Below are 24,817 nucleotides of genomic sequence, written 5' to 3'. Positions count from 1 at the left end.
ACAGTGTTGTTGCAACAAGACGAAGTTTTCAACGGAGGTTTAATGTAACCAAAGGACCGAAAAGCGATACAATAAAGGATCTGTTTGAAAAATTTCAACGGACTGGGAACGTGACGGATGAACGTGCTGGAAAGGTAGGGCGAACGCGTACGGCAACCACAGAGGGCAACGCGTAGCTAGTGCAGCAGGTGATCCAACAGCGGCCTCGGGTTTCCGTTCGCCGTGTTGCAGCTGCGGTCCAAATGACGCCAACGTCCACGTATCGTCTCATGCGCCAGAGTTTACACCTCCATCCATACAAAATTCAAACGCGGCAACCCCTCAGCGCCGCTACCATTGCTGCACGAGAGACATCCGCTAACGATATAGTGCACAGGATTGATGACGGCGATATGCATGTGGGCAGCATTTGGTTTACTGACGAAGGTTATTTTTACCTGGACGGCTTCGTCAATAAACAGAACTGGCGCATATGGGGAACCGAAAAGCCCCATGTTGCAGTCCCATCGTCCCTGCATCCTCAAAAAGTACTGGTCTGGGCCGCCATTTGTTCCAAAGGAATCGTTGGCCCATTTTTCAGATCCGAAACGATTACTGCATCACGCTATCTGGACATTCTTCGTGAATTTGTGGCGGTACAAACTGCCTTAGACGACACTGCGAACACCTCGTGGTTTATGCAAGATGGTGCCCGACCACATCGCACGGCCGACGTCTTTAATTTCCTGAATGAATATTTCGATGATTGTGTGATTGCTTTGGGCTATCCGAAACATACAGGAGGCGGCGTGGATTGGCCTCCCTATTCGCCAGACATGAACCGCTGTGACTTCTTTCTGTGGGGACACTTGAAAGACCAGGTGTACCGCCAGAATCCAGAAACAATTGAACAGCTGAAGCAGTACATCTCATCTGCATGTGAAGCCATTCCGCCAGACACGTTGTCAAAGGTTTCGGGTAATTTCATTCAGAGACTGCGCCATATTATTGCTACGCATGGTGGATATGTGGAAAATATCGTACTATAGTGTTTCCCAGACCGCAGCGCCATCTGTTGTTGAAAATTGTAACTACTGTAATTTCGAAAGTTTGTCTGCCGGAAAATGTACTGTTGTCCCAAGCATATTGCAACAAACGGTGTATTTCTATCGCTGCCCGTTTAGTTTTTATTGCCGTTTCAAATATACCGGTCATTTTTGAAACACCCTGTATATCGTTATCACTACGTTATCGACATACTGTCAATCTCGCCTCCATGTGCTAGTGATCGGCCCCCTGTTGCAGGACACGCACACACTGGACCTGGGTCGCTACCAGCAGAGCGGCGCCAACATCACGACGCTGCGGCTCGTCCAGCCGGACAGCGAGCTCGTGCTGAAGAGCATGCAGGACTTCCAGTACCTGCGCACGGCGCAGCCCATCCACATCAGACCGGAGACTCTGCGGGTGAGGCTGCAGTGTAGGAAAAGAGATGTAGGCTACTTACAAGGGAATCTCCCCATCGCACTCCCCTCAGATTTAGTTATAAGTTGATACAGTGGAAAGGCCTTGAAAAACTGAACACAGATCAATCGAGAAAACAGGAAGAAGTTGTGTGGAACTATGAAAAAATAAGCAAAATATACAGACTGAGTAGTCCATGTGCAAGATGGGCAACATCAAGGATGATTTGAGGTCAGGAGCGCCGTGGTCCCGTGGTTACCGTCAGCAGCTGCGGCACGAGAGATTCTTGGTTCAAGTCTTCCTGCGAGCGAAAAGTTTAATTTTTTATTTTCAGACAATTATCAAAGTTCAGGCACTCACACATAATCAACTTCGCTCTCCAAAATTCCAAGACATGTTCAGATTTGCTTGGACATATGCAGGATTTGACGGTCTACACACGGAAAAATATGAAAACGTTAAAAACATATGTTTTGACAGAGCACAGGGAAAAGTGTGCGACTGTGAAACTGTTGGATTCATTTGTTGCAGTTTATGTGACAAACTCTTATGTTTTCATCACTTTTTTGGGAGTAATTATCACATCCACAAGAAAATCTAAATCGGGCAACGTAGAAGAATCTTTTTACCCATTCGCCAAGTGTACAAGTTAGGCGGGTCGACAACATATTTCTCTCATGTGACTCACATGCCGTCACCAGTGTCGTATAGAATATATCAGACGTGTTTTCCTGTGGAGGAATCGGTTGACCTATGACCTTGCGACCAATATTTTCGGTTGCCATTGGAGAGGCACGTCCTTTCGTCTACTAATCGCACGGTTTTGCGGTGCGGTCGCAAAACACAGACACTAAACTTATTGCAGTGAACAGAGACGTCAATGAACGAATGGACAGATCATAACTTTGCGAAAATAAAGAAAAACTTTTTACGCGAGGGGAGACTTGAACCAAGGACCTCTCATTCCGCAGCTGCTCACGATAACCACGAGACCACGGCGCTCCTGAGCTCAGGTTATCCCTGATGATCCCTGTCTTCGCATGGACTACTCAGTTTGTATATTTTGCTTATTTTTCCACACAACTTCTTCCGTTTTCTCGATTGATCTGTGTTCAGTTTTTCAAGGCCTATCCACTGTGCCAGCTTATAACTAAATCTGAGGGGGCTGCAATGGGGAGGTTCCCTTGTAAGTAGGAGACAGTCTGTTCGTCACAGTGTCACTTCGTTCACATATTCGTGAACATAGTACAATTTTTTCGATACGAGCATTTTAGAAATTTTAGTGCGAAATTTTGCGTGTGTTTCGCAAACTGACCAGTCGAGAACCAATATGTTGTTCATTCTTGCTTGCCTGCTTGCTTGCTAAGTTAATTATCTTATATTTGTAGTGTTTAGACATGTTATCCAAAACAGACAATCGCCACAGTAAACATTTGACTCATAAAACAAACAGCCGAAGCTGTAGCCACATAACTTTAGGTCTCGCTATGCGTGCCAGACAGCTAGTACGGTTTTACAAACGAGCTTGTGTTCAGTCGATGTAAAAAGAAACAAAGCTGTCAGTGGAAGCTACTTCTGGAAGGTTGATAAATATTCCAAAATCAGTAATTTCTACGAGCAGAAAAATATGTATTTGAAAGAAACGTACTGCTGAAGATTTTACAATTAAGGCTTTCCTTTGTTATATCCGTTGCTGCTGCCTCTGGATCACGAGGTCCGTGTTCGATTCCCGCCAGGGTTGGTGATTTTCTTCGCCCTGGGACTGGGTGTCTGTGTTGTCCTCATCATTCCATCATCATTCATGAAAGTGGCGAGATTGGACTGAGTAAAGATTGGGAATTTGTATGGGCGCTGCTAACGGCGCAGTTGAGCGCTCCACAAACCCAACATCATCATCCTTTGTTACGTCACGCCCTTACATCTAATGATATTGATCTTCGCAATGCACGCTTTTCTGGCCACGCGTGTTCTTCATATCACGTCTCATTACGACCACATGTAATTCATTTGCACTCATGCAGGTTTATTTTGCGAAATGGGGATATTACTGCGAACAATCCCTGAGATTATAAGCGGCAAGCAAGATCGTATGGACATGTGGCCAGAAATTTCCAACATAAACATAGAAGAACTTTGACCGTAACCGTGGTATCAGCCCAAGGAAGGGGGCCCGCCGTTACAGAGTAAGTCAGACGACCGTGTGGAACATTCTCCACCACAACTACCACAATGTTTATGATTTACAGCGCAGGCCGGCGTTATTGCCTACGGACTTACCTTCGCGCCGACGATTTTGTCAGAACTTTTTGAGTGGGGCTATGTGACGCCGATGTAAATCGTGGGAGGTCTCACTTTCGTATAAAGTCAGTCTTGCCGTTAAATACATTTATTACGACAGCATTTCCAACAAAAACACATCTAATACCCTGTCGTAACTTCTTACCACGCAAAATGACAATAGCATATTAGAAATACTACGCAATAAGCCGGCCGTTGTGGCCGAGCGGTTCTAAACGTTTCAGTCTGGAACCGCGCGACCGCTACGGTCGCAGGTTCGAATACTGCCTCGGGCATGGATGTGTGTCATGTCCTTAGGTTAGTTGTTAGGTTTAAGTAGTTTTAAATTCTAGGGGACTGATGACCTTAGATGTTGAGTCCCATAGTGCTCAGAGCCATTTGAACTACGCAATACTATCACGGAGTTGTAGCTATCTTAAGATCTAGATGCCAACTTAACTAATACACAACATCATACCACTTCGGTCACTATCGGCCACATTCTCATTCAATTCATACATTCAGTTCTTTTGTCAACTCTAGCCTGACATATCCTACAAAATATCTCGCTCAAAATCATGTGATTAAAGTGGGTTTCACGTTGTGGCAATTTCGATTTCAGATCATGGTATACATATAAATTATTACCTTGTAGGCGAGGGGAATATTCCGGAAACGATGGTGACATTGGAAAGATGAGACCTTTTTTTAATTTAGTTCTTTGAAACCATCTCTCAGACAAAAAAAGAAGGCCTATAATATGTGAAGGCGTATTTTTTTTATGAATTCAGAGAGTATAATGTCAATGACGTGCAAAACATGTGCTAAACAGTGTATTTACACTGCTTCCAACTGTGTGCAGTTCCACTGAAGAACACATATTACTATATTTAAGTTAAATATAAAGCCATCCTGCAATAACACTGAGAGAATGACGGTAATCTGTGTACCTTCCCGGACGCGAGTTAATGTGAAATTCTTGCTCCTTTTCATGTAAGGATCGATCTTCCGAAGTGAGTCACTATAAATTACCTGGTTAAATATATCTATAGTGTTGTTAGGGGACACTAATATGGGTGCCCTTCGTCTTTATGACGGCTTGGATTCAGTTGAGACAGTCTCAGTGAGGTGACAATGTAGCCCATTCTTTCTCAAGAGCCGAAACCAGAGAGTGATGATGTTGGACACTAAGATCTAGAGTGCAGTCAACGTTGTAATTCAACCCAAAAGTGTTCCACTGGGTTCTGGTCCGGAGTCTGGGAAGGCCAGTCCATTTCAGAAGTCGCGCGGGATAGCCGTGAGGTTTAGGGTGCCTTGCCACGGTTCGCGCGGCTCCCCCACGTCAGAAGTTCGAGTCCTCTCTCGGGCATGGCTGTGTGTGTCGTCTTTAGCGTAAGTTGGTTTAAGTTAGATTAAGGATTAAGCCTAGGGACCGATGACCTCAGCAGTCTGGTCCCATAGGAACTTACCACAAATTTCCAAAATTTCCATTTCAGGAATGTTATTCCCCCCAAACCATTGCCTCACGGATGCTGCCTTATTACAGGGTGCTTTGTCATGGTGATAAGAATCAGTCTTCGTTTCCGAACTGTTCCACTTTTGTACATTATGGACAAATTCGTAAAATGTGCCCATATCCTTCTGCATTTAGAATTTTCTTAAAACACAGTAAGCAAACCATCCTCGAACGACGAAAAACACTCCACGCCTTAACATCACCTCCTCCGTAATTCACTGTTGTCACTACACACGATGGCAGACATCCATCGGTTTCAGACCAGGTATAGCGTGATTCATCACTCCAGATTACTCCCTTCCTCTGATCCACTGTGCAGTAGCGACACTATTTACACCTTCTCAAGCGTGGCTTAGCATGGACTACAGAAATGTGGGGCTTCTGAGGAGCTGATCGACCGTTGAACGTGATTCGTTTTAACTCCATACGCACAATTGTTGTGCCGGGTGGTTGGCTGATACCACTTTGCAACTCACTAGTGATTCCTTGCACTGATTTCATGAGATTTTTACAGTCACCTTCCACAATGATCGATGATACCTATCTGCCAGTGTAGGAGGTCTACCTGGTCTTGCTTAGCTGTGACTGTTCCTTCGTGTATCCGCTTCAGATTCACATCATCAATAGTGGACTTCGGCAGCTTTAGAAAGATTTGTTACTCATTTCAGTTGACATCCAGTGACTAGTCCACGTTCGACGTTACAAAGCTCTCCCGATCGGCTCATTCCCCCTTTGCTGCTTCTCTGGTGACAACACAATTCTCCTTGCGTCCTTTTATGCTGATGGGCCAGCCTCTCGTGACATCTAGTAGTAAACTGGGGTTTACACAGGGTTAGCTTTATTATTATTATTATTTTCGATTATTCCCTTTTGAGAGAGCGATTGAACTTGAGCAGTCATGATTTCTTCTTCCTTCTTCCTTCTTCCCAAATTCTCTTCATACGTTCACTGTGTTCTCTCTTGCGTTCTTCTGACCATATTTTTCCAGTTTTGTTCTCCGTATGTTCTCGTTTAAGTGTGTGTTTCTGTATGATGTTTCTAAACTGTTATCTATTGTTTATGTTGTCTTGTGTGATCCCCAGTTCATTAATGTCTTCTTCTGCTTCAGTGATCCACTTTGTCTTGTTTCTGCTCTTGTTTACTATCTCAAAGATTTGTCTTGTGAGCTTGCTTTTATTCATCCTGCTGATATGTCCATAAAATTTACTCCTTCTCTTTCCACAGGTGTCTGTTATTGTTTCTATGTCTTTGTAAATCTCTCTAGTTCGTCTCTTCATTCAAATTCCTTCCCGAAACAATGGTCCATATATTTTCCTCAGAATTTTTCTTTCCTGCTTTTCAATCTCTCTGATCTTCGCATGACCATGAATCACTGCAATTTCTGCAGCATAAAGTGCTTCTGGCAGGACTGCTGTGTTGTAATGCCTTAGTTTCGCATTGACAGAAAGAGATTTCTTATTATAGTGATTCCAAGTGAGCTTATATGCTTTTTGTAATCTGGAGATTCTATCTTTATTGGCTATTGAGTTCAGTCCTGATGGCTGGATTATCTCTCCCATGTATATGAAGTGGGCAACTTGTGCCACTTACCCGTATTGAGTAGTAATGAGGAAATTATCTACGTGTTTGTTTTCCATAAACTGTGTTTTCTTGTAGGAGATTTGTAGCCTAGTTTTATGTGAGATTTCATGTAGCTTTACCAATGCAAGTTTGGCTTCCTCTCTATTTCTCCTTAGAATCGCGAGGTTGTCCGCGAAAGCCAGACGCTTCACCCTCATTCTCTGCTCTTTTTTAATCCCAAGCGTTAGCTTTATATCTTTTTACCAGATAGTATAGTTACTAGGGTAGCATGTTTATTTCTATGTACTGCCTGTTTTGTATTGTTTTAGTAGTTGCTGTGTAGCAGGCACAGGGTGACAATTATTGAACTATAAAAAGAAACGTAAATTAGTCATGAACTACGGCGTGCACACACTTTAGTCAACATGTAAACGTCATTACAGGTATGCGGATTTAGGTTATGACATGTTCGATATGCGTGCCATATTGGCGATGATGCGCAGCCGAATAGCGAAATTGCGTGTGATCCGCTAAAGTGTCAGAACATCGGTGCTGTCGATGATCTCCTGAATGGCTGTTTTCAGCTCAGAAATGGTTTTGGGGCTATTGCTGTACACCTGGTCCTTAACATCGGCCCACAAAAAGGAGGCGCATGTGTTCAGATCCGGAGAATCTGGCGGCCAATCGAGACCTATGCCAATGGCTTCTGGGTACCACAGAGCCACGATGAGGTCCCCAGAGTGCTCTCCTGCTTCGACGGGGTCGAACTTCGTCTTACATGATCCACATATTGTCGAAATCAGGGTCACTTTGGATAATGAGGATGAAATCATATTCCAAAACCTTCACGTACAGTTCGGTAGTCACCGTGCCATCAAGGAATATCACAGTGATTATCTCGTGACAGGACACTGACCCCACACGGTCACCTGTTGAGGGTGAAGAGACTTGTCGATAGCGAAATGCGGATTCTCAGTCCCCCAAACGCGCCAGATTTGCTTATTGACGAACGTATTCAAATGAAAGTGGGATTCGTCTCGAAACTAAGGCATTTTCATATCAAAGTACTGTTCGTCAATTCTATGGACAATAGTGTTAGCGGAACACAACCGCTGTTCCACGGCTCTGGGGATTAATGGTTGATGGGTTTGAATTTTGTGTTGGGAGGGATGCAGGTCTTCAGCAACAATTTGTCGCAATGTATTCCGGTTGATTCCCACCTGTTGTGCACCTGGTTTGAAACACAACGCCTGTCTTCTCGATGTTTTCAGGCGTTTTCACCCTTTTTGGACGACCAACATTACCAACTCTGTCATCACGAACACTACCCGTTCTTTGAAACTTGCGAATTAGGTTCACGATTGTTAGCACACTTGGAACGGTTGTGTTAATCACGAACTCGGTGGCAAACTTCCTTAGAATCGCAGCTGGGCTGTTATTACTCACATAGTAGGCTTTCACAAGCGCTATACGTTCAGGCAACGTGAAGTTTTCACGTGCAAATGGCCGACTACAACAAGGCGCGTGCGCATGCGCATACTACACTACTGGCCATTAAAATTGCTACACCAAGAAGAAATGCAGATGATAAACGGGTATTCATTGGACAAATATATTATACTAGAACTGACATCTGATTACATTTTCACGCAATTTCGGTCCATAGATCCTGAGAAGTCAGTAACCAGAACAACCATCTCTGGCCGTAATAACGGCCTTGATACGCCTGGGCGTTGACCCAAACAGAGCTTGGATGGCGTGTACAGGTACAGCTGCCCATGCAGCTTCAACACGATACCACAGTTCATCAAGAGTAGTGACTGGCGTATTGTGACGAACCAGTTGCTCGGCCACCATTGACCAGACGATTTCAGTTGGTGAGAGATCTGGAAAGTGTGCTGGCTAGGGCAGCAGGTGAACATTTTCTGTATCCAGAAAGGCCCGTACAGGACATGCAACATGCGGTCGTGCATTATCCTGCTGAAATGTAGGGTTTCGCAGGGATCGAATGAAGGGTAGAGCCACGGGTCGTAACACATCTGAAATGTAACGACCACTGTTCAAAGTGCCGTCAATGCGAACAAGAGGTGACCGAGACGTGTAACCAGTGACACCCCATAGCATCACACCGGGTGATACGCCAGTATGGCGATGACGAATACACGCTTCCAATGTGCGTTCACCGCGATGTCGCCAAACACGGATGCCACCACCATGATGCTTTAAACAGAACCTGGATTCATCCGAAAAAATGACATTTTGCCATTCGTGCACCCAGGTTCGTCGTTGAGTACACCATCGCAGGCGCTCCTGTCCGTGATGCATCGTCAAGGGTAACCGCAGCCACGGTCTCCGAGCTGATAGTCCATGCTGCTGCAAACGTCGTCGAATTGTTAGTGCAGATGGTTGTTGTCTTGCAAACGTCCCCATGTGGCAACTCAGGGATCGAGACGTGACTGCACGATCCGTTACAGCCATGTGGATAAGATGCCTGTCATCTCGACTGCTAGTGATAAGAGGCCGTTTGGATCCAGCACGGCGTTCCGTATTACCCTCCTGAACCCACCGATTCCATATTCTGCTAACATTCAGTGGATCTCGACCAACGCGAGCAGCAATGTCGCGATACGATAAACCGCAATCGCGATAGGCTACAATGCGACCTTTATCAAAGTCGGAAACGTGATGGTACGCATTTCTCCTCCTTACACGAGGCATCACAACAACGTATCACCAGGCAACGCCGGTCAACTGCTGTTTGTGCGTGAGCAATCGGTTGTACACTTTCCTCATGTCAGCACGTTGTAGGTGTCGCCACCGGCGCCAACCTTGTGTGAATGGTCTGAAGAGCTATCATTTGCATATCACAGCATCTTCTTCCTGTCGGTTAAACTTCGCGTCTGTAGCACGTCATATTCGTGGTCTAGCAATTTTAATGACCAGTAGTGTAATTTCCATGATGCCCGCGGCCATCAGTGCAGTTTGAACGTTCTAACGCAAACCGTTCAGAAGTTAAGACGATTTTATTTCACGTGGTTCAGTAACTGTCACCCTGTTAGGCGTGTGATGGTGAGGTTATGACGGAGTGTCGTTGCGTCAGACGGAGACGGCGCTGGTGTTCGACGCGGTGCACGTGCTGGCCAACGCGCTCTTCAAGGGCAGCACGGCGCAGCCGGTGCGCGAGCAGCGCCTGCCCTGCCACGGCGGCGTCGGCGCCGTCTGGGACCACGGCATCGGCGTCCGCGAGTTCATCCGCGACGTGAGTGCTAGTGCTCCGCCTCTCTGTGGGCGCATCACCGCTCCTCACAAGGCAATCTTCCCATCGCACCTCCCCCCCCCCCCCCCCCCCGCCACACACACACAGATTTAGTAGTAAGATGACCCAGTGGATACTCCGTCAAAAACCGAATGCAGGTGAAGCATGAAAACAGGAAGAAGGTGAATGTTAAAAAATATATCGGCTCAACCAGTTGTTTATAGTGTAAAACACTAAGATTGACGCGTTTCGGAAGTCGAGCTTCCATCATCAGAATAATAAAAAGTAAAAGAACCTGTTAAAACTCGCTAAAATGGAACATGCACCAGGCAGTTGATAATAAAATTAAAACATCGTGGCTTCTTCCCTTGTTGCAGCCGTGTCTTCCAAGGCGCATCTCCACATAGTCATCAAAACATAAAAAACTCTAAAATGGTGTCGACTATGGTGTTCAACATCTAATCACATGGCTCTCTCTTCTATCGTCGTAAACCGCACCGTCCGTCTTCGTTGATACCACACACCACGTAGCCAAACACGACACTGAAACGCGAGTGAGCTCACGCGCAAGTAAACAAGGAAGTCACAGAGATGTCTATACAAACATCTTCCTGCCATCCTAATAGCCAGAAACTTCCTGCTTTTAGTCAAAATATCCACGGGTGTGCTGCCTGTCTATAGTGTCCAACGGGCACAATATTTCGGCGATCATACATGTCGCCATCATCAGGTGAACTGACGGACTGAGCTCTTGTGAACGTGCCGGCACGGAGATCCGTACGCTATGGCTGCTCAGAGGGAACTGGGTTCGGTCGCGGCGGCGGCTGATTTAAATACCCTCCGCCCGCGGCGCGCTCCCTCCGCCGTCCGCGCCCCGCGCCACGGTCGCGCGGTGGAACAGATTGCGACGGCGTCTGAGATGACGTCGGAGTGATGGCTCTGTCCGCCGTGGTCGTCACAACTATACGTTTGCTCGATTTACTCTTGATTAACCCGATCGCTGGTTCCCAAGCCTTGCAGAGATTATAGCCACAGTCACGGTTTATGAGGTCGTCATTGGTGCGAATTTCGATGGCCTCTCTAACAACGCCGAAATATTGTGCCCGTTGGACACTATAGACCGGCAGCACACCCGTGGATATTTTGACCATCAAATACGCCGGGAGAAACTCAAGAATCACTTCCTGCTTTTAGATCTTTGATAGATACAGCCTTTTGAGTCCCTGTGAATGAAGAAGACAGAATGACTGAGCTGAACATCGTGAAACAATTAGCCAGAGCTAACGGATATCACCAAAACGTTGTCAATAAATTAATACGACAGAAACAGAGCGCGAATGCAAGGAAGAATACCGCAAATAATATTACGAGAATCACAATACCATACTTCGGTGATATTTCGCAAAATGTGGCTAACATTTTAAAACCTTTTAAAGATGATACCGCTTTTCAGACCAATAATACGCTGCGATTTAAATTAAGAAATAATTTACAGCAGGAAAGCGATAAATATGAGAGAGCTGGGGTCTATAAAATTTAGTGTAACACGTGCAAGGCAAGCTATGTAGGCCAAACTGGTAGGTCCTTTAAAGTACGTTACAAAGAACGTAACGATGCTTTCCGGCTTAATAATTTCGAAAAGTCAGCTGTAGCCACGCATATTTGGGAAACGGGACACCCAATGTTGGGAATAGATCAGGATCTCGTTATTTTACATAGATAGGACAAAGGCAAAAAGCTGGATCTACTAGAACAGCTGGAAATTACGATACATAGCGTGGATAATCAGAACACACTGAATGAACAGCTAACTGGTGATACAAATAACTTTTTCAAACATTTCACCGGTTTCTTTTACTAACTACATTTTTAGCAATTGGCAGGATACCATCATTTCATGAGGTCCTTGGAAGATGTATACGTTGTAACCTCCCCACAAAATTTTTAAAGAAAATAAAGCAATACTTAATAGAAATGGGAGCCAAGTGTAACCTCCCTACAAAAATTTTAAAAGAAAAGGACGATACTAATTAGAAATGCTAATGGACATTGCTCTAAGCGTAACCTGCCCACAATCAAATGTACTGACAATGGCAACAAAAATGTGAAATTCGCAATCTGACTCAAATATAAATTCTTCACAAAATTTAAAGTCCGTTCAGTGATAAGAAAATTAAATTAAACCGAAATATCGGTCTTTGGCCCTGTGTAAAACAATCGGAATTAAAGTCTTACCTCAGAATAAATGGATGTCACATATCTGCTCTTGTTGTTGCGCACCGCTTGGAGGAACTGCATTGCAAATAATAATATTCTCTTTTTTTTTGTGATTCTAGTGAAATTTTTCTTCAAAAGAAGTGGAATGAAATGGGAAGTGCAACGAGATCTTCAGTTCAATAAAAAATTAAATTTTTGAAAAAATGCTTTTGAAATAAAAATTATTATTGGGGAACTTGTTGGAGAATAATTACAATAAATAAATTTTTACATTATCTAATGATTATATTAATTAATGGTATACCTTAGTCACCATCTTGACCAGTGTTGCCGACCGCCTACATCATACAACCGCACTGGGCTGCTACTGCTGACCGACCGCTCTGCATGACGATTACTAGCGTACTGCACGCGACGACTACTGACAAAGTACTGCTCTCAACTATACAGAGCTACAGACTAGCAACGACTGCTACTGACTCGCAACGACTGACTGACTGACTGAGAACCGCTCGCAACACTCGCGCGGTCAAGCGCATACTCTCTGGTCACAGATGCTACAATGCCTCGCCATCGCTGCTATGTTACATACGTGTTTCATAACCCTCCACTGGGGGGGCAAAAATTTGGCAGCGATGGTGAGTCATTTGGACTTGCCAAGCGCGGCAAAATTTTTCTTTAATTAACAAAAACCTACAACTTACAGAATATTTAAATGTTGTGCACACGCACTAAGTACAAAATATATCAGACAAAGACAAAATGTGAGTACAAAACATAGTAGCAAATCAGAAAAATGTATATACAAATTATTTGACAGATAACAAAGTGCACAGGCACTGAAAATTCTTTAGCATATTCAGAACAAATGAACAGACTGGCAAAAAATATTATGTTGACAAGTGACATAAGTGTACTCGCATTGGAGTTCAGCGAATCGAAAAATGTATAACCTATGAACATAAATGATGTTACCAAAAAAAATTTTTTTTTTTTTTTTTTTTTTTTTTTTTATGTGACAAGAATCAGGATAGGAAAGGGAAGGATTGCATCATGGTTGTAGCACTTTAGATTGCACACAGCTGCTCTGAAAGTCCATATCTTTCCACAGAAGTACAACACCAAGTGACACAACTTGAAGTTCTTTTCCCATCAGAATTTATCAGTGTAGCCAAGACACTGAACTGTCGTAGTAATGTTCCATGTTTTCATTTTGGCAGCACATTACGTACACCAAACAGTGGGACCATAATAATGTCTTCATCGCTCATGGTGGTGGACAGCATGTCGTGTCAACACCACACTCTTACAAGGCACACCAACGTAGAATTAGTGCAAAACCAAATATAGTGCTCCATGATCACTGGGATAAACAGGACAAATGGACATTGCAGTAATTCAGGGTAGTCAGCTTATGAGGTGAAGGACATCAAGTCACATAATATTGACAATTACAGACTTAATTAGTAGTTTGTGGCATTCATAGCCCAGTTATTGAACATTTCTGTACCAAGTATGTAGTATTACAGAAAAATGTTCATTAATTGTTGTACATAGAATCAGTAGCCTTCTTTTCCTGGTTACAAAGCATTATGAAATAATCGCATTCTTTTCAGTTACAGAGTATAATTAAGAATCATTAGCCTTTTCCTAATTACAGTTAATTAATTATTTGTCATTAATTAATCATTTGTCTAATTACAGTTAATTAATCATTTGTCTAATTCCAGGTAATTAATCATATTAATCATTTGTCTAATTACAGTTAATTAATCATTTGTCGTTAATTAATCATTTGTCTAATTACAGTTAATTAATTGATCATTTGTCATTTCAATATAGTAAGAATTATTAGCCTTAATTAATTACAAAGCATTATTAAACAGTACCATAGTTAATTAATTATGTGTCATTCCAATCTATTAAGAATCACTAGCTGGCATCATGGGTGATCGTATTACAATAAACAGTGGTGGTCCTTGGCCAGTTACAAAGTATATTTAGTAAGACAGAATAATGTTCATCAGAAGCCAGAGTCAATTATTGGCCTAGCATTAACATAATACATTGAGTGATACAAATTATTGGCACTCATTGGCCATTAACCAAAACATGAAAACTCAACATGGGAAAAAAAGGGCTAATTAATGGCATAATTAATAACAATTCTTCAAGTGACATTAATTATTGGCACTCAGTGGCCAGCAAGTATTGAATAGAATCATCATTCAGCATTATTCAGGTTATTACGAAGTCATTATTAAAAATCAGTTAATTACAGTCAAATCATTAATAATCACAGGCATTATAAGTAGTATCATTACAATAAACAGTGTTCCTCCTTCAGTAGTATTCAGATCATTACAAAGTCATTATTAAAATCAGTTAATTACAGTCAAATCATTAGTAATCACAGGCATTATACGTAGTATCATTACAATAAACAGTGGCAGTTATTAGCTAGTGACAAAGCATTATTTTGAATATAGTTTCATTAAAAGGTCATTACTCAAGTGACATGCTATTCAGAGTTGATCAGTATTATTCAGAATTTTCTCAAACTGGTATCACTATTTGGGACTGTTAATACATTTTATTTTTTTTTTTTTTTTTGTTAGCAATGCATTGCGTTGGGATCGATAATTAATTGCTGAAACATAACACTATTTGCTTTTGACCCATTGCAGCAAATGAGGATAGGTAACGTCATTCGTCATGAGTCAGCTGTAGCAAGATTATGTAACAAGGCAGTACATGTGTTCACATTTATAAACGATAGACACAAATGGGTAAAAATATAAAAATGCAAGTACTAGAACAGGTATAATAAGTAACAGGTTTAGTAAGTGTCATGAAAAACTTCTCCTGGAAAAAATACAAAAACGGATTATTGACCTGAAAGAAGAAACGCACACTATGCTGAAAAGTAGTGAACTTCGAATTAACAGGCAGTGAAGTGTGTATAAAAATGTGTTCCATAGCTGTCCTTTCCAAAACTTTCAGTCATCCTACTATGCAATGTAACACCTGCTGTCAAAGCAAACTGCAACAAATACTTAAATAACTACGTAGCATAAATACATAACTTCAACATTATCCTCATCTGTAAAGAAAAAACTTCATTATCCATCACTTCATTATCCATATTATCATAACTTCATTATTATCATCACCTGTAAAGAAAAACTTCATTATTCATAATACCATTTCCTTCATCATTATTCATCAGTATTCATTATCATCTGCAAAAAATCACTTCATTACTCATTACACAATTATTCCTTATCTCTAGCATATTTCATCACTAAAACTAAGATGTGTAGTTCAGTCTGACAGCCTGCATCAATCACCTTGTATTCTGAAAGAAAAAATTAGTTAAGACTGCTATTCTGTGATGAGTATAGTATATTCTTGTTAATGTTTGTTAATCCTGATCCATTTACTCTTCCTCATAAAGTTATTGCATCTCCTTTCGTTTATTCCGTAGGTGAAATTCCCATTTATGTTAAATTTATTTCTTACATACATCATTTCTTTCTGAAATTGATGACAGAGATTAATGTCTTGCATTTAAATCATATACCCACTAAATAATGACTGGTTTATGGTGACACAATCAGCCATACAGCATAACATGACAGAAAACGTAATATGTTAAAGACGTTGACAGTGTTCAGATGCCAAAATGTACACAGAATAATACAATGCAGTAGCAAAAAAAATGTTAAACAGTCACGATCTTGAGGTGTCATATGGCAACAAAAAATGTCAAAGTCGACTGGTGTGTGTTATATCTTAACTATTTCATAGTGCATACAAACAAAACTGGAGTACAGTCATATACACAAAAAATGGAAAATGTGCACGGTCTGATGTGTAACGACAAGAAAAGCGACCTGCTAACCTTACCTTGCCGGGCACTTGCCAAGAAAAAGATACGATAATCATCAATAATTAGTCAGGTGAATTAATTGCATTAGTAAATGGCATCATAGTGTGTTGAATCATACAGTGGTTTCACTCAATAAACGGTTTAATGTTTGAGATATGGTGATTGCCTTTCGATTTTCTGGTTCTCAAAGTTTCGACGTGTACAACATTGGGGTGAGGGATGCTGCGAATCCGATATGGACCTGCGTATAGAAGTTCAAATTTACTGCACTTACCTTTTAATTTGCTGGATAAATAGTGTGTACGTACTAGTATCTTCTGTCCAACGTGAAAGACGCGGCGTGTACAAACCTGTTTTTGCTGTCTTCTCCGGCGCTCTGCGGCACGTTTGATGTTGTTCAGCGCAATGTCAATTATTTCGTGGTGTCGTAGGCGACGACTTTTGGGAAATTCTATTAATTCTTTAATTTTGTTCGGTGGTTCAACGTTTTTCAGTATAACGGACGGAGATAGCATAGTGGATTCATTTGGAATGGAATTAATTACATCTTGGAATGAGAGTATGCGTGTATCCCAATCAATATGTCTTTTGTGGCAGTATATTCTACACAGTTTACCAATTTCCTTCATTAATCTTTCACAGGGGTTCGAAGAAGCGTGGTACTTGGATATATAGATCGGAGAAATGTTTCTGGCTCGTAACATGCGTGTCCATACGCTACTACGAAATTGAGATCCATTGTCAAAAATTACTTTCATTACATGCCCTACATGAGATAGAAAATGTTTTACAAATGCTTTCGAAACAGTTTTAGCAGTAGCTTTGCGTAATGGAGTGAAAGTAACAAAATTTTGAAGTGAGCTCAACAGCGACAAAGATGTAGCAAAAACCTCTGTTAGTTCTCGGAATCGGACCAAAAATGTCTACTGCGGCCATGTGTCTTAATTTCACAGGTATAATGGGATATAAAGGAGGAATATGTGAATTGGTGTCTGATTTAGCTTTCTGGCAAATTTTACAAGACGCTAAAACTCGTCGTATACGTTTCTCCATGTTGGCAAAATAACAGTTCTGTCTCAGTATAAGAAAACATTTTCGTGCTCCGTAATGTGCGTAGCTTAAATGAGTGTACCAAATTAATTTGTTGACCAGTTCGTCAGGAATGCATAATAACCAATTGTTGCTGTCAGGATGAGAGCGGCGAAACAGAATGTCATTGCGCACAGTGTAATGGTTTCTAATCGTAACATTATTCCTATCTTGCCAAAGGTGTTTAATTTCTTTCCACACATTGTCTTTATTTTGCTCTTGTGCTATGTCCTGTAATGACGATGAAATAAAATTTTCAAAAGCAACTTGCTGAATGTACATGACACTGAAATTTGTTTTGCAGAAGTTAGTTGCTACGTCTTGCTGATTGTTGCCGAGAGAACGCGATAGTGCGTCTGCTATAACATTTTGTGTGCCGGGAATGTGAACAATCGTAAAATTAAATTCTTGCAAATAAAGTTTCCATCTACTTAACCTGTCGTGAGTGAATTTAGCCGAAAGTAAAAATTGTATCGCTCTATGGTCTGTGTAAACGGTGGTATGTCTGCCATAAAGAAAGTGCCTAAATCTCGTAAAAGCCCATACAACACATAATGTTTCTAATTCTGTAACGGAATAATTTCGTTCAGCAGGTGACAGAATGCGGCTTGCAAATGCGATGTTTTTAATTACTATTGAACCATCTTCTTCAATTTCCTGGAAAATATGTACGCCTAAGGCGGTGTTGGAACTGTCGGTGGCAATGGAAAAATTTCTCGTAAGATCTGGGTGCGATAATAGTGGTGCATTCAACAAAGCATGTTTCAAATAACATTCTCGTGAACAAAATTCTACGTGTCAAAAGTAATGTTTGTGTTACTGTAATATGCAATCTGTGCTCTATCTGGTTAAAATTTATCGTACGTGTTATTATTTACGGGAGAATGTTGTGGCATATCCACTATATGAACTGTTCTGTTATTTATTACTGACGTGTTACGTTATGGATGACACCTATTGTCTGTTTCATTCATGATTATTTGTTGTTGCTGATGTTGTTGCTGCTCATAAGATCGACTGTTATTAAATGTACGCTGAAAATTGTGCTCGTTATTTTTACGTCTGTCATGATAGTAATTTCTATACGGCGCATTGCGATAGGAATTGAAATGGTGTGTTGTCTGTACGTAGTCATTTCTTTGCTGCCATGCGTTACTATTTGTTGGAGCTAGGACTATACGTGCACGCAGCAAAACATTAAAGTTTGGTTGACCTTTTTAGACTGCATTGTTGGTTAGGTATGCTACGCGGCTGACTTTCATGCTATTGTGGTGAAAAAACATCTATTGTTACCAAAAAATGTGGTTGCGACTGCCGAAAATTTTGTACATACTGATGATTACGATTTTATCTGTAATTAAAATTACGCTGGTTTTGGAGTGCCTAAAGAATGTTGTCACTTTCAGTAAAAATTTGTCATATCCGGTTTTCATTATTCGTTTCTTAATACTACGTAGAGCAATAGTTAAAGAGCAGTTTGGATAGATATAAAGGATAGTAGAAGAAAAGGCAGCAGTGCAGAAAACTAAAGATGAAATAGCACTACTACAGCTCGGGGCCCTATGCTCGCTACGGCACATATTCATTAAAGCGTAATGAATCCCCTGAGGTCATTTACGCACTGCAAATAAATTTTATCTTTTGCGTTGCAAGCAATAGCGGTAAAATTCCAAAGGCAAATTGTTGTATCCGTGCTAATTCCTGTTTCTGCATTATAGGCAATGCTGTTGTAAATACAAAAATAAATTGTCGCATCTGGTTCAAAGCTAGCTTCTGCATTACAGGCAATAGCGGTGAATGTACAAAGATAAATTGTCGTATACAGTGTAAAGCGTGTACCTGTACGCTGTCATTATTACATTCCTTACATTTTCTTACAAATGCAAGTTGCTTATAACCAACGTTCTCGTCACTGAATTTGATAACACGTTCAGGTTTGTGTGTGAATCTGTTCGTCTGTGTCATTTCGGATTTCAAGTTGCGTAGCTTTTCAGATTTTAAGTCGCGAAGTTGCTGTAAATTGCTCACATTATACACGCTGCGTGACTCTGACAAATGCTCGCAACGTGGCGTCTGCTGTATGTTATTAACTGAAGTGTTTTTCATTTCTGCTACTTCCTGTTGTAAACTTGATAACTTCCGACGTAACGTGTTGTTAGATGAATCGATCTCATTAATTGTCTGCTGTAAATTTTGAAATTCAGGTGTTTGGTTAAATGAAACCGGTGCAGTATCGTCTGATTTATTGTCATTAGTATTTTCGATGACATCAATACGGCTGGCCAATTCATCACATTTTTCAGACAGCATTTTAACCTGATCATCGGTTTTAGAATCAGACGCATTAATCTGTTTTTGCAACTTGCGCGTAGTTTCGCTCAGTTTTTTAACATCAGCTTTGATAACATCACAATCCTGTGTTAGATCTAATTGTTCGAATCTATCTGTCACTGTTTGAATATTTACTGTGTGTGTATCTGTTTTTGATTTAAGGTCAGAAATTTCATCCCGTAATTCCGCGTTCAATTGTTCTATGGTATTAATTTTGTCGGACACTGTAGTAATATTATTGTCTACATACGTCTTCGCTTTCGCGAATATTTTACGTTTGTCCTCTTGTCTTTGTGCAGTGATTGTTTCCATGACTTGTCGTTTTACTTTGTTTTGATCCTGAATAAATCTGCGGAAACGCGTATCACTGTTCTGTATGTGCTGATTAAAGCGCTCGTTAATCTGAGTGTTCTGCTGTTCGAATTTCGCGTCTATCTTTGCGTCCATAGTGCGCGAAAGTTCTACCGTCATTGCTCTAAACTCGTCCCGTAATTGTGTCGCTTTTTCAGAGCATTGTTTAGCGACTCCGCTAATTTCGTCTCTGAGTGTTTCTGTTGCGGCTGTTTGCATTTCCCTTAATTCTTGCGCAACAGACTTAATTTCTTCGCTATTTTTTTGAGAACAAGCCTCAATTTCCACGCGCAACTGTTCCTTAGTGTCATGGCACTGCGCGGCAACGGCTGTAATTTGTTCACTAAGTTGTTTGAAATTTTCGTCATTATTGTCAAGTTTTTCATTTAAGTGTTTGTTATCTTCCCTAAGTTGTTTAAAATTTTCATCAATTTTATTAAATTTTTTGTCCTGTTCACTGAGTTGTTGTTTGAGATTTTCGTTATCTTGTTTGTTATCTTCCCTTTGTTTGTCTAATTTTTCGTCATTTTTATCAAATCTTTCATTAAACTGTTTGAAATTTTGCCGCAAAAATGCCATAATTGGATCCGATTCAAAATTAGCATTTCTATTCTCTGTGCTGTGTGGTGGTATATGTGCAATTGTCACGTTCTGTGCGACCATTTGGTCATTCTGCATTTTAGAAAAAGATTTACCAGTCAAATGTACATTATCAGTCATTGTTTCGGAATTAAATAAATCCGCCCTACTTTGTGTGATCTGTTCATATTCATTAGACAAATTTGTCTGTTCGTTACTTGGGTTTTCCAAATCGGGTGTGTTAAGCTCTGCAGCGCTCATTACAATAGAGCGTTCTGCGTCATCAATTGTCGTCAAGTTAACAGACGAGACAATTGAGTTCGTTTGTTCATCATTAAGGTGAAAGTCATCATTAGTGGTTGGAATGCACTGATTGTTAGTGATCGCAGGATTGTCATCATTACGTTGCGTATCACAATTACTATCGGTCACGTTGTTTAAGTCGGTAATTTCATTCACAATACTTCGCGATACACTATTCACAGTCTTTCGCGGCATTTTTACAATAGTCAAAATTTTTCACAAAACAAATCAACACAGTGCAAAAGCAACACACAAATACAACAAAGCAACAAACTGCCGTTGACCTGTAGAGAGAAAGTCACAATATTATTAAAAGCGTTGCGCTAAATCCTAATTATATCTAAGCAAATAAGAGCAGATATCCGACTGTTGCTCAAAAGACTCTCAACGAAATACGATCCTGGACTGGGTGTCGCCAAGTGTAACCTCCCCACAAAATTTTTAAAGAAAATAAAGCAATACTTAATAGAAATGGGAGCCAAGTGTAACCTCCCTACAAAAATTTTAAAAGAAAAGGACGATACTAATTAGAAATGCTAATGGACATTGCTCTAAGCGTAACCTGCCCACAATCAAATGTACTGACAATGGCAACAAAAATGTGAAATTCGCAATCTGACTCAAATATAAATTCTTCACAAAATTTAAAGTCCGTTCAGTGATAAGAAAATTAAATTAAACCGAAATATCGGTCTTTGGCCCTGTGTAAAACAATCGGAATTAAAGTCTTACCTCAGAATAAATGGATGTCACATATCTGCTCTTGTTGTTGCGCACCGCTTGGAGGAACTGCATTGCAAATAATAATATTCTCTTTTTTTTTGTGATTCTAGTGAAATTTTTCTTCAAAAGAAGTGGAATGAAATGGGAAGTGCAACGAGATCTTCAGTTCAATAAAAAATTAAATTTTTGAAAAAATGCTTTTGAAATAAAAATTATTATTGGGGAACTTGTTGGAGAATAATTACAATAAATAAATTTTTACATTATCTAATGATTATATTAATTAATGGTATACCTTAGTCACCATCTTGACCAGTGTTGCCGACCGCCTACATCATACAACCGCACTGGGCTGCTACTGCTGACCGACCGCTCTGCATGACGATTACTAGCGTACTGCACGCGACGACTACTGACAAAGTACTGCTCTCAACTATACAGAGCTACAGACTAGCAACGACTGCTACTGACTCGCAACGACTGACTGACTGACTGAGAACCGCTCGCAACACTCGCGCGGTCAAGCGCATACTCTCTGGTCACAGATGCTACAATGCCTCGCCATCGCTGCTATGTTACATACGTGTTTCAACGTTATCCGTTTGTATAGACATCTCTGTGACTTCCTTGTTTACTTGCGCGTGAGCTCACTCGCTTTTCAGTGTCGTGTTTCGCTACGTGGTGTGTGGTATCAACGAAGATGCACCGTGCGGTTTACGACGATAGAAGAGAGAGCCATCTGGTTAGATGTTGAACACCATAGGCGACACCATTTTAGAATTTTTTATGTTTTGATGACTATGTTGAGATGCACCTTGGAAGACACGGCTGCAACAAGGGAAGAAGCCACGATGTTTTAATTTTATTATCAACTGCCTGGTGCATGTTCCATTTTAGCGAGTTTTAACAGGTTGTTTACTTTTTATTATTCTGATGATGGAAGCTTGACTTCCAAAACGCGTCAGTCTTAGTGTTTTACACTATAAACAAGTGGTTGAGCCGATATATTTTTTAACACTGACATTCACAACCACGACCTCTCATCCAGTATGGATAAAATCAAAGGAAGAAGGTGTACTGAACTGTAAAAAAAAGAAGCAAAATACAATCAGTGAACGATGCAAGTTCAAGATGTGCTACATCGAGCGAATTTCAATTGCCATGTCATTGTGGTTCTGTGGTAACAGTGTTGGAGTTTGCATGGGCAGATCCGTGTTCAAATCTACCTCGTGATCCATATATATATATATATTTTTTTTTCACAAGCGTCCGAACTGTCAGTCCGGTCATTGACGTGTCTGTTCGCTATATACAAATTTGTCTCTGTGCCGTGGTGTAATGTCTGTTTTCAACAGCGAGGTGTTAGTAACGGACCTGCAGACATATATAATTCTAATTCTGCTACACAAGTGTCACACTCTTGCGTCCCGTTGTGACAGTTTTAATTCTTGAGTTCCTTTGTTGTAACATAGGTCACACCCATATATTTGTTGTTTTCGTTTCTGTGAGAGGTCTATGCGGCATCTCGCCTGCTGTCACTATTCATCACATTCACTTGTGACGGCAATATATTCTTACCACATGACTGATATTCTATTATCATATAATCAATGTACAGTATGACAATTGTCAAGACTACAGCAGGAGAACAGATAGGTCAATGAGCGAATGGGAAGTTCATAGTTTTCTAAAAAGAAAAAAAAAATGAAATTGAGCACGACGGCAGTCTGAACACGGATATCCGGCTTTGCAGTCGTGACCACACAGCCACGACGACGACGCTCTAGTATTTCACTCTGTGTTGCATATCTCGAGCTTAGACTGTTCACTGTTTCCATTTTGCTTCTTTTTTCACAATTCAGTACACATCTTTCCTGTTTTCATGCTTTATTTGTGTTCAGTTTTTGACGGACATCTTATGATTAAATCCGACAGGGGTGCAACGGGAAGTTTCTTTTGTCACCACCCACATCTGATAGCTGCAGCAGCTGTTGTTTTAGATGCAGGGACCCTCGACGCCCACTCTTGCGTTGTGACCACCACGTACGTTCTGGTGTCACCTTTGTGAAAGGGTAGCTGCATCCAAGAAGACAGAAGATGCTGCTCTGCTATGTGCACCACGCTTCTGGGTTCGTGCAGTCGTTAATATAGAAAACAGTTGAAGTGGCAGACAAACGAATATTCAAATTAGTATGCAGAAACAATGAGGCTGTATACATGCCATCGGAGGAAATAACAACCACACAATACGGAATATAGCAACGGCAGACAGACGCGAGAAATATCGCATCGTCAGGTTGACATCTCATGCATCCAAACTAATGTTGCTGACTGTGATAATGTACAGACGAATGGAAAAGGAACTGAGGAAGTATTGAGGAAGTAGAACGTAACTATCAGTTTCACTTTAGGAGAGGTAAAGGTGCCAGAGAGGCAGCTCTGATGTCACGCTTGATAATGGAATCAATATTAAAAACAGATCAGAAGACTTTCTATTGATTTTTCGATGTAGAGAAAATGATGAAGCATCTCATATGGTGCAATTTTTTTAAACCTGCATAAAAACAAAAGATCACTGTGGAGAGAAACGAATAATGTGCAATGTGTACAAGATCGAAGAGGGAACAGTAAGGATTGAATACTAAAAGAGAAGTTATCGGATTAAAAAGGGCATATAGCTTCTCCTACAAATATATTGTAGAAGCGACGAAGTAAACAAAAGAAACATTCAGAAATGGCATTAACTAAATTTTCCGTCGGTACTTGGCAGAACAAGATAATAATATTAAAAAGGAAAACACTTCTCAATTTCACGGAATATTAGTGTCTTCTCCTTGTTAATACTCAGGAACTGGTTAGAGTTCAGGATATCAGTGAAAAGAGAGCAAGCATTGCTGGGAATGGGATAGTCTTCTAAGCACAGAGTATCTATTGAGACTGAACCAAAGAAAGACGAAAGTATGAATGAGCAGCGAAAATGAGATTAGGGAGAAGCTTAACACCATAATTAGTGACAATATAGTAGAAGAAGTGATGGCATTCTGCTTCACAGAATAAACTACCGCATGACGGATGAAGCAATGAACCTATAAGAAGCCGGTTAGCACCGGCAAAGGGAGCAGTCTCTGCTGAAAAAAGCGTGCTATTATCAAAACCGGAAAGCATTTGAGATTTGGTGGAACAGTAGTACGCAAAAAACTGAATGGGTAGATAAAATACGAAATAACGAGCTTTTCAACAGAAACGGCGAGGAAAGGAAAGGATAGGGTTATTGGGCATA

The 24,817-nt window shown here is 41.0% G+C and overlaps 1 protein-coding gene across 1 annotated transcript in view; it reads left to right on the top strand.

Moving 5' to 3' along the window:
- The window catches only part of LOC126456137 (glutamate receptor ionotropic, kainate 2-like), a 219,972-nt gene that overhangs the window by 92,566 nt on the left and 102,589 nt on the right, over nt 1–24,817 (top strand). Inside the window, exons 7-8 of the mRNA XM_050091891.1 lie at nt 1,285–1,446; nt 9,897–10,055. Coding sequence (XP_049947848.1) covers nt 1,285–1,446; nt 9,897–10,055 — 321 coding nt within the window. The remainder of the gene's footprint in view (nt 1–1,284; nt 1,447–9,896; nt 10,056–24,817) is intronic.

This window comes from Schistocerca serialis, chromosome 2, assembly GCF_023864345.2.
Source record: "Schistocerca serialis cubense isolate TAMUIC-IGC-003099 chromosome 2, iqSchSeri2.2, whole genome shotgun sequence".
In the NCBI taxonomy this organism is placed as follows: Eukaryota; Metazoa; Arthropoda; class Insecta; order Orthoptera; family Acrididae; genus Schistocerca; species Schistocerca serialis.
Note: the sequence above shows the minus strand (reverse complement) of the source record. Positions and strands in the feature narration are given on the sequence as shown.